The 12,579-nt window shown below is 35.6% G+C and overlaps 4 protein-coding genes across 4 annotated transcripts in view; 3 read left to right on the forward strand and 1 right to left on the reverse strand.

Annotated features, from left to right (window-relative positions):
• LOC104771625 (thionin-like protein 2) lies at positions 2,272-2,869 on the forward strand. Its single transcript, XM_010496188.1, has 2 exons — positions 2,272-2,669; positions 2,780-2,869. Exons 1-2 carry the CDS (start codon positions 2,336-2,338, stop codon positions 2,839-2,841), a joined length of 396 nt encoding a protein of 131 aa, XP_010494490.1. The 5' UTR covers positions 2,272-2,335; the 3' UTR covers positions 2,842-2,869.
• Positions 3,663-6,766, reverse strand: LOC104771636 (serine/threonine-protein kinase PEPKR2). Its single transcript, XM_010496197.2, has 4 exons — positions 6,473-6,766; positions 5,321-6,141; positions 4,462-4,758; positions 3,663-4,295 (listed from the first exon to the last, which is right to left on the reverse strand). The coding sequence occupies exons 2-4, from the start codon at positions 6,078-6,080 to the stop codon at positions 3,931-3,933; spliced, it is 1,422 nt and encodes a 473-aa protein (XP_010494499.1). The 5' UTR covers positions 6,081-6,141; positions 6,473-6,766; the 3' UTR covers positions 3,663-3,930.
• On the forward strand, positions 9,162-11,178 carry LOC109130234 (mitochondrial import receptor subunit TOM40-1-like). The gene is made up of 7 exons (XM_019239683.1): positions 9,162-9,288; positions 9,733-9,811; positions 9,896-10,012; positions 10,552-10,606; positions 10,676-10,744; positions 10,839-10,922; positions 11,029-11,178. The coding sequence occupies exons 1-7, from the start codon at positions 9,162-9,164 to the stop codon at positions 11,176-11,178; spliced, it is 681 nt and encodes a 226-aa protein (XP_019095228.1).
• The window catches only part of LOC109130236 (mitochondrial import receptor subunit TOM40-1-like), a 2,927-nt gene continuing 2,377 nt past the window's right edge, over positions 12,030-12,579 (forward strand). The window contains exon 1 of the mRNA XM_019239687.1: positions 12,030-12,077. Within this exon, the coding sequence (XP_019095232.1) occupies positions 12,030-12,077 (48 nt within the window). The remainder of the gene's footprint in view (positions 12,078-12,579) is intronic.

Below are 12,579 nucleotides of genomic sequence, written 5' to 3' on the forward strand. Positions count from 1 at the left end.
ATTTGTTGCTGTAAGCTGAAAAAGTATGGGGAAGCTGCACAAGTTGTGGATCATATGATTAGCAGTGGCGGCTACACACCGGAATTGGTACATTGCAGAACGTTAATATGCGGGCTTTACGAACAAGGACAGAAAGAGAGAGCGGATGCAGTTTTCCATAAGCTGCTTCAGTGTGGCGAGTACAGCGATGATGACATAGCTTGGACAATCCTCATTGGTGGTTTGCGTAGGAAAAAGGGTCTTGCACAGGAATTTTCTCAACTGTTCCAAGCAATGCTAATAAGTGAGTGTCACTTGAGCCCTCAGACTCATTTTATGCTTAATCAGGTGCTTCACAGGAAGACTCGATGCGCTTGAGTTTTGAAACAAGCTTGACGAGATACAACCAATACTTAGACAATGTCAAACCTGTAAAAAGCTATGAAACAAGAAACATATTGTCAAACCAATGAAATCGTGAAGGCATCTGATGATTCAATCCCATCTGCTTTTGCCAAATGAATTCAGAAAACTTTGCCAAATTAAAAAGCTTGACGAGGGCAGGTACTTCAGCTTCAAATTTAGACTTTAAGGCATCCCTGAATCTGTATATTTGTATGTATCCTCATTAGGCGCAGGCCCATCCTCCCTCATCTTTTGAGCCAATTTTTTTGCTTCAGACAGGTCTTAATGATTCAACAACCAGTGGATGATGCAATTATACACCTTAACGTCGAGCTTCACCCCTTTTTTGCAAGAGGCTACAAAACAAATCCCATGCTTCATCCTTTCTACTAGCCTTGGACAACCGTAGTATATATGATATCGTTACTCATTTCCATCTTTTCCACAAGCTCAAACATCTCCAAGGCCTGGTCGATTTTGCCAGCAGTGAAAAGACAACCTAACGATACATACTGACATTGTAGAAAAAACGATCTCCAGTGATCTCCCTACTCATCTCGATAAATTCGAGGGCTTTATCTACACCATTTCTTATTTAAAACTAGACGATTATGTCATATAATTTATACGTACAAAAAGGTTTAAGAAAAAAAAATCGTCAAAAAATATACATAAGTTTTTCAGAGCATGCATAGTTTATCAACTAATGTTATTTTCTACTAGTTTTATCGTTATGCCACCAAACAAGATATTAAATATAACCAAACATGTGTGACTAACGGAAAAGATTTTTATTACACATGATTATATGTAGTTTTTTTCTGTCAACATATTTAAATAGAGCCCGGCCCTGACAATTTAGAGGCACGTATAACTATATAAGAATAGTCTCTGTTCTCGTATTTTGGTTTGAAATTTGGCTGTTTATTCAGAAAATAAGAAGAAATTGTTTATTTGGTTTCAAATAAAACAATTGTGGATCATTACCAAAATAAAAAGAAAAAATAAAAATTGTTTTCTCTATTTGTTCTCGGCTCACACCTGTACAGATTCATGCAAATAAATCTCCAATATAATAAAACGGAAATACACGACCTTTTTTATAAATTATATAATTTTTATAAGTTAGTTACAAATAGGTTATAGATTAAATATATGTTGGTTACAAAAAAAAGTTATAGGTTAATTGGTCAGTATGCTATATGAATACAATTAAGAATATCCCAAAGAATCCTTTTAAAGAGAATATTCTAATGAATTATACAATTTCCAAAATAAAATGTTTAGTATTCTATGTATGATTACAAAATATATACTGTTAGGCACAAAAAAAATATAAAATCTTCAAAAAAATATAAAATCTTATTGTGCAGTTAAAAATAAAATCTTACCTAAGTACATGTCATATCAAAACACTTTCACACTTTCACCAAACATGCATGTTCCAAAATTAAAATAAAAACAAACAACAAACATAACCATTTCTCATACATAAAATTATAAAATTAACAATATAAAACTTACAAAATATGTGTTTTTTTCAAGTCATCGTATTTAGCATATGATTTTATTGCATAATGTTTTATCCAAAATTTTTTTTAAAAAATTTTATAAATTATATTTTATTCTAAAATTATAATATAAATAAAAGAAATTTCAATCCGTGCTTTAGCACGGGTCCTAATATAGTATATGCATTAAAAAGGCTGTAAGTTTCATGTTAATGCATATTTTTACGCCATTAACGGAACAATATCATCTTCACATGTGAAATGAATTATAAAAATTATATATTACCCGTTATAACTAAGTAAAGCAAATCAAGAGTCCATCTATATAAACAAACAATAACAACACAGATTACCACCACCACATTCACAAGTAACACACAACTTCCTCATCAACTTTTATAATACATTCTCTATTCTCTATATACTAGAAAAAAAGAAAGATGGAGAGCCAAAGAATGGTGATGTTTGTGACAATGATGATAGTGATGGTAATGGGAAACCTTCTGATTGAGGCAGAAGCTCAAGCTCCACCTCCACCTTCTCATCCTTTCAAAACTTGTTACCGTGGTTGTGTTGTGGGTTGTCTCTACCAGAAGACGTTTCCAAATTTCTTGGGGTGTCCATTAACGTGTATGGGGACCTGTCTTGTTCCCCAATGGCCTTCTCCTCCTTCACAGATGGTTTCAACAAACGAAATCGACCATACTGATTACTACTGCAAACTCGGTTGTGCTGCTCATCACTGTGTTTCCCTTTCTTCTATCCAAAATCCGAGTAAGTTTTGTATTATCGTAAGATTATGGGTATTTTTTTTTCTTTTTCTTTTTGTTTATCAACATAAGATTTATTATTGTTTGGTTTGTTGTTGTTTGTGGCATGAGCAGATGTAGAAAAAGTTGCGGACTGTGTGGATTCATGCTCGGACAAGTGCTCCACCAAGAACTAATAATCCCAGTTTTTTTATTGTAATAAAGTAACGATCTAAAAAATGATATGAACCGTTTAAGTTTGTTGTTTCTATCAATCACGATGAATATTATTTTTGTCACATTAATGCATGCAAATCGGTTATGATTATATATGAAATAAATAAAAAAAAACTCTTTCTTTGTACTGCTCTCTGTTTCTTTTATGGGCAATGCCTAAGTTTATAATTAAAATACGTTAATCAGAAAACAATATACATATAGGGCACAAGAACAAGAACAAGAACAAGAACAAGTTTTTTTTTCCTCAAAACATTCACTTTCTCCGGGTTTCCCTTTTAACTGCATGATCATCATCTTGATTCTTGATCATCCCGATCCCAATTCCCACAAGACTGTGTATGGATGTGCATCCCTCCTCAATGTAATAAGTAAGCATGATATCGCCTGCGACGTGCCTAAGCTCATCTGCTTCATGGTACTTCAATGCGTTAAAGATTCAGACTTTTTGTTTGTTATTGACTTGATCTCTATCAAATTCAAATCATTGCTCACTCCCAATTGCTACAAGGCTTTGTTCGATTCATTGGCTACTACTATAGTTTGCTCCATGGGATGAAACATCTCTACATGGAGATGTTGATTGTGGTTTCACCAGGCGTTCACACTTTTAACACAATGGTTTATGCGTATTCTAGGCATGGGTGGTGTCACTTGAGAGTCACATTTCATGCTTAATCAGACGAAAGACTCGATGCGCCCGAGGATGATTATTATTTTCCTATATTTTAATGATTTGGTATTGTACGGAAAAGTATAGACACGCTTTTTGCTTCCAAAATTTATGAAAGTCGAACCAACACCTGATAACTCCGATCCAAGATTGGATCAATCATTTGTTTATCATATTCTATTTACATGATCTGTACATAGTCATAGTCAGAGATGTAGAAGAGGAAAAAACACAGAATCAATATCAAATCCAACTATTAGAGAGCTATTATGACATAAGAGTCACTAAGATCGTGGAGAAACCGTAGCTTGTTGTGGCTTGTGGTTTGGACAATGCCCATGTGCATGTGTGGGCTATAAGTCTGAAGCTTGTCTTGTCAGAAAGCTCGACAGAGTGTATTAGTCGTGGTCAAGTTAGAAGAGTGTTGCTGCTCAATGGGGTTATTGGTGGGACTACAGACTCTGCTTCTCTTTGGTTCTGAGATCCTTACGTTGGAGATTGCAACAACAAGCACATCGACCACACCGCTCTCATCTTCTTCCTCCTCTGTGTTGGAGAATGAATCAGTTGGTGAATCAGATGTTGTCTCCTCCTTTTCTCTGTTAGTTCTGTTTACGTCAGTTTTCTTTGTGGGGCTGCGATTCTTGAGGCACTGAGGAGATCCTGCTTGACTCTTGTGCTTTGACTTAATACACATGGTCTTGAGTGTCCGGTCTGTGTAAAAGAGTATCCATGGATGCCCTGAAACAAAAGTGGAATATTAAGTCAGTTTACCCTCACTACTAACACATTCCAGAATAAAATCAAGGTTCAAGTATCAAACATAGACGAACAAAATATCCAGCAACACTGAATCATTAAATGGATATCTACAATTAAAGAAGCTGGAATAGGTTAAAAGGCTTACTTAGTACTTCATCCGCTGTGATTCTGGCAGATTCTTCCCTTGTTAGCATTCTCGCCAAGAGATCACGGGCAGGTTTGGATACAGACTCCCACACTCCCGAGTTGAAATCAAGCTTCACATTTTTTATTGCTTCGAAAATGGCATCCAATGAGTCTCCCTTAAAAGGGAGTACACCAGACAAGAGAGCATATAAGAGGACACCTGCACTCCAAATGTCGACCTTCTCTGAATAATTTTCAGAAAGAACTTCAGGTGCAACATAAGCAGGACTTCCTGCCAATCCTGACAGCGTTTGACCTGTACAAACCAATGAACAAACATGTAAGCAAAAATTTGACAGCACAATTAAGTTACAGAGAAAAGGTCAAACTCTTATCACAAGTACAATATGTCAAACGCTAAGCCATAGAGAAGAGAAGAGGAACCATAACTTGCCAGTAATAACGACATAACGAATAGTTGACTCAAAGTGATAGTAAAGCATGTACAGCTGCTATCAACCTTTGTCATAGACGACTAGCTCTCATCATCTAGTGTATAGTCAAGAAAAGTATACTCATTACCCAGAAAATTGCAACTTAACCTACTAGAGAAAAAGACAAACACAGTACAGTTAATTTCATACCGACATATCAGATTTTGGGGATCATTAGATTTTTTACCACCAGTACTGTTAAGACACTGATGCCATGCGAAGGTTATAGCTTAACAGTATCAAGCCGCTATGTCCCATAAACAATGAAGTCATTGCACTTGACAAATTTGTGAAGACACTACAAGTAACTAAAACAATGTATAGAAGCATTTAAAATGCATACACAAATTACTAGGGAAACAGTACCGTCTGAATATAATTTACCTTTAGCAATTCTCATGGCGAGGCCGAAATCAGCCAGCTGTATCTTCCCTGCAGCAGTTAGGAGAATATTCTCTGGTTTGATATCTCTGTGCACAACTCCCATCTCGTGGCAATAACTGATGACTAGCATGAGGTCTTTGAATATATTAGCTGCTCGCTGCTCAGAATACCTGCCCACCTTAACCATCTGATCAATCAAGCGTCCCCCTGAACACAGCTCCATCACAAGATGGAAACAGTCCGACTCTTCATATACAGCATGCAATGTGACAACACGAGGATGACCAGATAAATGTTGCATAATCTCAACTTCCCGGTGAACAGTCTCCTCCCCCTTCTTCAGAGTCTTACAAGCAAACTCGGTCCCATTCTTCCTAGACCTACAGATCCTGACAGACCCGAATTTGCCTTTGCCAATATTCCGACCAAAAACATAGTCGTCGTCAATTTTATTCTTCCTACCAGTCTGAGTGGAAACATCAATGCACCCAATCTTCCTCTTCAAACCTCTCCCTGATGAAACCAAAGAAGACGCACCACAAGGAGGTGCAGTAGCAACACCAGCAATCCGTCTCTTGAAAGAACCAGCAGACTCGACAGCTTCATCATCATTCTCCTTGCAACGCTTCTTGAGTCTAGCGTAACCCTCTAATGAAAAGTGCGACCTAAAGTTGGATGATCGTGAAGCAGTAGAACATAACAGATCCTCTGGTAAATTCTCCCAACCCTCAGTTTCACTACCTTTCCGCTTCTTCCTCATCAAAACCAGAGTATCAAAAATCACTTACATAAGAAAAGAAAAATAACAGGTCTGTCTCCTCCTGCAAAATCAGAAACAAACGAATCAGTCCATCAAAACCAAACAACTACAACGCCAACAAAGCAACACAAAATGTATACATTTACAAAAGTTCACCCCATCGATTGCACATAACTTCACAAGTAACAATCTAGAAAGCAACAAAAGAACAAAAAAAAAACGCAACTTCAATGACTCAGAAGCTCCCCCACAGATTTTCGCGCGAAACCCATTACCCGGAATAAAGAAGAAGAAGAATGCTAGATCGAAACAGCAAAACCCAAAAACTCAACCCCTTTAATCAAAGTAGAGAAATAGGATCAAGCTCAGCTAATTAGGGTAAGATAACGAACCTCGACGAGGCCGATCAGAAAAGAGACACACAGATGGAGAACCCAAATGAAGCGAAACGATTGCGAAATTACCGGCGAACAATTGAATCAGAGAGGAGGAATATACTAAGCTTCTTCACACAGAATCGAAGAATCCATATAAGATTGTTATAACAGCTTAGCCAAGATCGAAGCGGAGAAACCCTAGAGCAATCTCGATGAAGCCGATATTTGGGGAAACAAAACAAAAACAAAAACAAAAAAAAAGCTAAATCCCAAATCATGCAGATCTTCGTTAGAGATGTATATATATAAATCAACATACAATTAGAGAGATTGAGTGATATACAACACTGCTATATAATAATCTCCCTTAACCGGTACAATGTCGGTCGTGTTATATAACCGGTTTATCATTAACCTTCTTCTCCTTCTCGATTTTGACCTGCAATTATTTTATTTCAGTTTATTACTTCTATCGGCTTGTTTTGATATACTATTACAACAAAATAAAGAGGATACATTAGGATCGGATCTGGTTTGATGTGAAGAAAGGATTCAATTAATAACATTATTTCTCATAACCTTGATTGGCCTTATAGGGCAAGCTGACGATCAGAAAAACTGGAGATTATACTTTCAATACGAGAGCAGCTTTCAAACATCCACTATATAAAACATAATTTTATCATAAATTTAAAGTCCTATCAACTAAGCATCATAATGTTTTTCTAGAAAAAGAGGATCATAATATGTAAATTAAAAACAAAAAAGCAAAAAAAACTCCAGCACACCATTCCATAATCGAAATTAATCTAGTACCGATACAATCGATATTATTACTCTAACACAAAGGCTGCCGTTAAGACGAGGACAAGAGCTACAGTTACACCTGTAGTAAATCCAAAGAAAAAATATTCACCCTTGATCTTACTAGTCCTTTGACCATATTGGTCGCTATCTTGTCGTACGATCATCTCTTGAATTGTTGCCGTAAGATTTTGAACTCGTGACTCCAATTCTGTAATAGACTTTCTTATCTCGACGTTCTCATTGATTCGAACAGCATCATCTTTGGGTAAAGAAGCCATGGATCCTGAGCGTAGTTACTCCTCCTGTCTTGAATTATATAAGCTTTAAAACTTAGTCTTCAAAAAACTGTTGAAACAAAAGACAAGCGTATTTGTAAAGCACCGAGGAAAACCCTAATAAATTTAAGGACTAATAAAATTTGATCTTGGTGAACAAGCCTATATTGATTGAGAAGATACGTGAGAAACTTGAATGTATATAGAGAAAACTAAAGGAAATTTGGATTTATTTGTAGAGAAACTTGAATGTATATAGAGAATTATACGTAACAACACTAGATCTGATACCTTTCAGTTCCATTTCATTGAAAAGGTTAATCGCAGCTTCCATGGAACCATCTCTACAAAGACTATCAAAGATTGTACTATAAGTAAATACATCAGCCTTAACATTTCTTTCTCCCATCGTTCTGAGCAAATCCATGGCCAAACAAGTATCTCCTGATTTACATATTCCATTCGCAATTGAATTATAAGTAACCACATCGGGTTGACATCCGTTTTCCACCATCTTATCAACTAAACCCACTGCTTCAGACACTTGACCCTCGAGACAGAGTCTATTGACCAGAGTGTTAAACGTGGTTGTGTCAGGTAAAATACCCAAGCTTCATAACTTTCCCCAAAACAGAATAAGCGAAACAAGATTTACAACACCGGCAAAAGCAATTGATCATAATGTTCAAAGTGTAGATGTTATGTGCAATTCCATCTCTAGAAATCTAAAACGAGACTGAACTGTTTTGTTCTTGCAACGGCACTAAACAATCTACTGAAATCAACTAGAGTAGGAAGAGGACGAGACCGAAGCATTTCTTGAAACATAACAACAGCATCAGCTTCCTTAATAATATCAACAATCCCACTTCTCAATCTCTCTCTGAAACCATTGCTAACATCAGAAAAGTCTCGGTCGAAGCTAGATAAGAAGAACCCAGAAAGGCTACAGAGCAAATCAGTTCTAAGAGTACCTGTCTCCAAGAGATGAGGCTGGACCAATCTCAAAGCTCACAAATTTAAAGCAATCGATCTCCTTATCATCATCGTTTCTTCAGCTGAGTTTGTTCGTGTTTTTGCTCTGTAAACCACCTCCACGGAGACGAACGAGCGAGCTTTGGGAGAAGAAAGAAAACCCGGTTCAATAATCCTTTTATCAATTACCGGTTTAATTTCAATTTTTTTTTTTTTTTTTTATACTTTTAGCTTCCACGTACCTCCTAAAATAGTAAATAAAATCTGACTTTGTTAGCTTCGTAAGAAATAATCATTCTTAATAACGTAACTTAAAAAAAATAAGTTGTAAATACCATATCATTAGTTAATTTTCATTACATTAATTTTTGTAGCCCTCTCTTATTAATGACATGTAAGTTTCGATTACACATACTATATTAACGTCATGGATATTTTCTTTCCTTTTATAAGATATTTTANTTTTTTTTTTTTTTTTTTTTTTTGGAAATTTGACTTTTCTATGCGCTTTTTAGTGTATATTTAAAATTTATCATGTATGTAGAGTACATTTCCTTTTCTCTCTTTGGTAAAAGCCTTGCTTTGCAAGCATAAAGCTCAAACAAACTTGAAGAAAACCTTCTTTTTAGTTCTTCGTTTCTGCCCCCATGACGATAACGGCGGCGATGGCGGATCTCTTACCACCGTCTACGACGGAACAAGCCGATGAGAAAACTGATCACTCGAGCCGCTTTTGTCCTATAATATATGACAATGTCGATAAAGAAGCTGACGGTTAAGTATCCTAAATAGCTTTTAACGATCGATATTTTTTTTTCCTTCCTTGTAATGATATTCTCTTTCTTTAGCTTTCCACTGTACATAACTTATTCAATGACAAACGAAAAACTGTTGGGGATATATATATAGATATCCGATGAGAGTCTGGCTTCATACATGAGTGCATTGTATTGTCGTGTTAGAGATTTAATTAGCTGTCTTGTGTTGTTTGTATTGGCCAAGTTCGAGCACTTTAGGCTATACTGTTTTGTTTTCTAATTGTTTTCCATGAATCGTTTCAAGGGGGTCTAACGAGATTTACTAATACAGTTGAAACTATCTAGTATGATTTAAATGGTTCAGTTAATGCGGATTTGGTTCAAAGTCTGTCTGTCTTGGTAGTCAAAAGTCATTTTGTCAACTTGTTATAACCAGTAGTTCTTTTTTATTTCTGTGCAGTTTCTTTAAACCCAAATTATTTCGATGGTGTTAATTGGAACTACTCCCCAGCCTTTTCTTATAAAAACTTTGATATCGGGTGAGATTATGTTTGTGTTTATACAGTCAGATTTGCAAACAATTATTTTCCATTTCTTTTGGTGTTTATTCTTGTGTCAAACAGTTCATCGATGGGGCCAGAACATTATGCGTTTGATGCTACCTACAATTTCCAAGAGGTTTTTGTTACTCATGATGGACTAACTGCGAGTGTGATAGCCCCTATCATGAGCGAGCAGTTGTTTATGCTTTCATTTATTGATGTAAGTGTTGCAACTTGCAACTAAGGATAATGTGATTATTCGATGGTGTATCTTCTCTTGACATTCTTACATTCTTTTCCAGCTGAGAGAGGCACGTTTGTACGAGACACTACTCGGCTTTTATTACTTGGTCAGGAACTTATCTCTTATTTGAATCTTTGTGATGAATGTTTGATGAATAATTTCTTTTAACTTTTTCTTGTAATTTGGCTCACATTTCTGTAGGCTCCAAACAATAGGGTTCAAGTTCAACTCTAGAGCACGGGTCTAATTCGAGCAACATATATTAAGGTAAATTTACTACTCTCAGTTTGTGTTCTAAGCTTTTTAATACTTCAATAACAATTAGCTCACATGTACAAAAGAAAAGAAAAAAAATAAGACTGTTTGCATCATATGTTACTAATTTTACTGCAAAAATTGTTTTTTTTTTTTAAATTGTTGTACTGCGTGTGACACCCCGTCTATATTTGGCTGGTTATGTCTCATCTTCGGGTGGTCATTTCTTCTGGACCAGGGAGCCTCAAGAGACGGCTGTAGGCTATGCTGCAAGATACGAGACCGATAAGATGGTAATGCTTGATTGATAGAAATTATTTGGATCACTTTTTATATAATTGAGAACTTTTCTTTATGAACAGGTGGCCTCTGCTAAAGTTGAAAGCAGTGGTGATGTACTTATGACCTACGTTCATAAGATTTCAAAGAAGGTAATGGTATATTCTCATTTAATTATATCTTTAAAGCTAGCTCGATGAGATAATAAGAATCATGACACAAATGTATCTTTTTGCTCGTGATCAGGTTTCACTCGCCACTGATCTTGTGTACAATTGCCTTTCAAGAGATGTTAAAGCTAACGTTGGCTATGACTGCAATTCTAGAGTGGTAATATTGCTATTTTTTTTTAGATTTGAAGGGAATTGAAAACAATGTCTTTACTTTATAAATCCGTTTTAATAATTCTAATATTATGAGTTTTTTTTTGTTTCAGTCTCGTGTCCAGGGAAAGATTGACTCTAACGGTGTTGTATCAGCACATCTTCAAAGACAATTAAATGAGGGACTCAGGTGTATTCTATCTGCAACTTTGGATCTTAATAACATGGCTCACAGGCTTGGTTTGCGCATAACATATGGTTAAGAACTGCGGAAAAGATGTCATTATACGTGATATGAACGCACGTGTAAATGACTGGAGAAAAGAATTAACTACTATAAAATATATATTGAATTCACAAGTTATTGAAAATTTGATGTATGTGAGACTTTTGAGAAGATACATATGAATATGAATGTTATTCTTTTTGACCTCGTATGATTAGTTTGCATTTATTAGAGATTCATGATGAAGTTGCAAAAATTGGCGATTTTTGAGAGTTTTTTTTTAATAGAATCATTCATTCATTATTCAATACTCTCATTCTACTCTGTTGGTGCAAGACATGCTTCTAAATTTCATCTCTTCTTTGCTCAATGATCATGCATCAACAATAAGCTGCAATTAACAAACAGTCCAAAAAAGACTGAAACATGCAAAATTACACCTTTGAATTAATCATGCAAGATTACACCTTTCTCATTAACCTCTTGTACTTTGTTTCCAGAAGGTTGATAAACTTTACCTCTACCAAACAGTGATTGGGACTAGAAAAAATATGATGCAAACATGACTGTGATGCAAACTAAAGTTGTAACAGATTATTTAGTTTCATAACCAGTACACATATCATTTACAACTAATATAGTTTCGATTACACATATAATAACGTCGTGGATATTTTCTTTTCTTCTTACATATTTCATATTTGAGTTTTTTTTTTTGTTTGGATAATTTACCTTTTCTATGCGCTTTTTAGTGTATATTTAAAATTTCTCTTCGTACATTTCCTTTTCTCTCTTTGGTAAAAGTCTTGCTTTGCAAGCAAAAGCTTAAACAAACTTGAAGAAAACCCTTTAGTTATTCGTTTCTACCTCGGGACAATAACGGCGGCGATGGCGGATCTCTTACCACCGCCTACGACCGAACAAGCCGATGAGAAAGTTGATAACTCGAACCTCACTTATCCTGATGGATATGAAGATGACCATATGGAAGCTTTCAGTTAAGTATCATAAATAACTTTGCCGATCGAGATTTTTAAAAAATTTCCTTCTAACAAAATTCTAATCGTTTAACTTTCCACTGTACATAACTTATTGAATTCCCCGATATCTCATCAATCTATGGGTTTCTTAATCAGTGTATGTTGGAGATATCCGATGAGAGTCTGGCTTCATACATGAGTGCATTGTATTGTCGTGTTAGAGATTTAATTAGCTGTCTTGTGTTGTTTTGTATTGGCCAAGTTCGAGCACTTTAGGCTATACTGTTTCGTTTCTACTTGTTTTCCACGAATAGTTTCAAGGCGGTCTTACAAGATTTACATATAGTAGTAGAAACTATCTAGTACTATGATTTAAATTGTTCAATTTGATCCGGAATTTGATTCAAAGTCTGCCTTACTTCTTGGTAGTCAACAAACGTCATTTTGTCAAACTTGTT

Source organism: Camelina sativa, chromosome 3 (genome assembly GCF_000633955.1).
Source record: "Camelina sativa cultivar DH55 chromosome 3, Cs, whole genome shotgun sequence".
In the NCBI taxonomy this organism is placed as follows: domain Eukaryota; kingdom Viridiplantae; phylum Streptophyta; class Magnoliopsida; order Brassicales; family Brassicaceae; genus Camelina; species Camelina sativa.

Bases quoted from the DNA above. Each gene is read 5' to 3' on its own strand.
- LOC104771636 (XM_010496197.2), bottom strand. From the start codon at position 6,080: ATGAGGAAGAAGCGGAAAGGTAGTGAAACTGAGGGTTGGGAGAATTTA. The intron at 4,759-5,320 runs GTAAATTATATT...TGGTTTGTACAG, and splicing joins CGCCATGAGAATTGCTAAAG to GTCAAACGCTGTCAGGATTG. The intron at 4,296-4,461 runs GTAAGCCTTTTA...CTTTTGTTTCAG, and splicing joins CACAGCGGATGAAGTACTAA to GGCATCCATGGATACTCTTT.
- LOC104771625 (XM_010496188.1), top strand. From the start codon at position 2,336: ATGGAGAGCCAAAGAATGGTGATGTTTGTGACAATGATGATAGTGATG. The intron at 2,670-2,779 runs GTAAGTTTTGTA...TGGCATGAGCAG, and splicing joins TTCTTCTATCCAAAATCCGA to ATGTAGAAAAAGTTGCGGAC.
- LOC109130234 (XM_019239683.1), top strand. From the start codon at position 9,162: ATGACGATAACGGCGGCGATGGCGGATCTCTTACCACCGTCTACGACG. The intron at 9,812-9,895 runs GTGAGATTATGT...TGTGTCAAACAG, and splicing joins TATAAAAACTTTGATATCGG to TTCATCGATGGGGCCAGAAC. The intron at 10,923-11,028 runs GTAATATTGCTA...TTTTTGTTTCAG, and splicing joins ATGACTGCAATTCTAGAGTG to TCTCGTGTCCAGGGAAAGAT.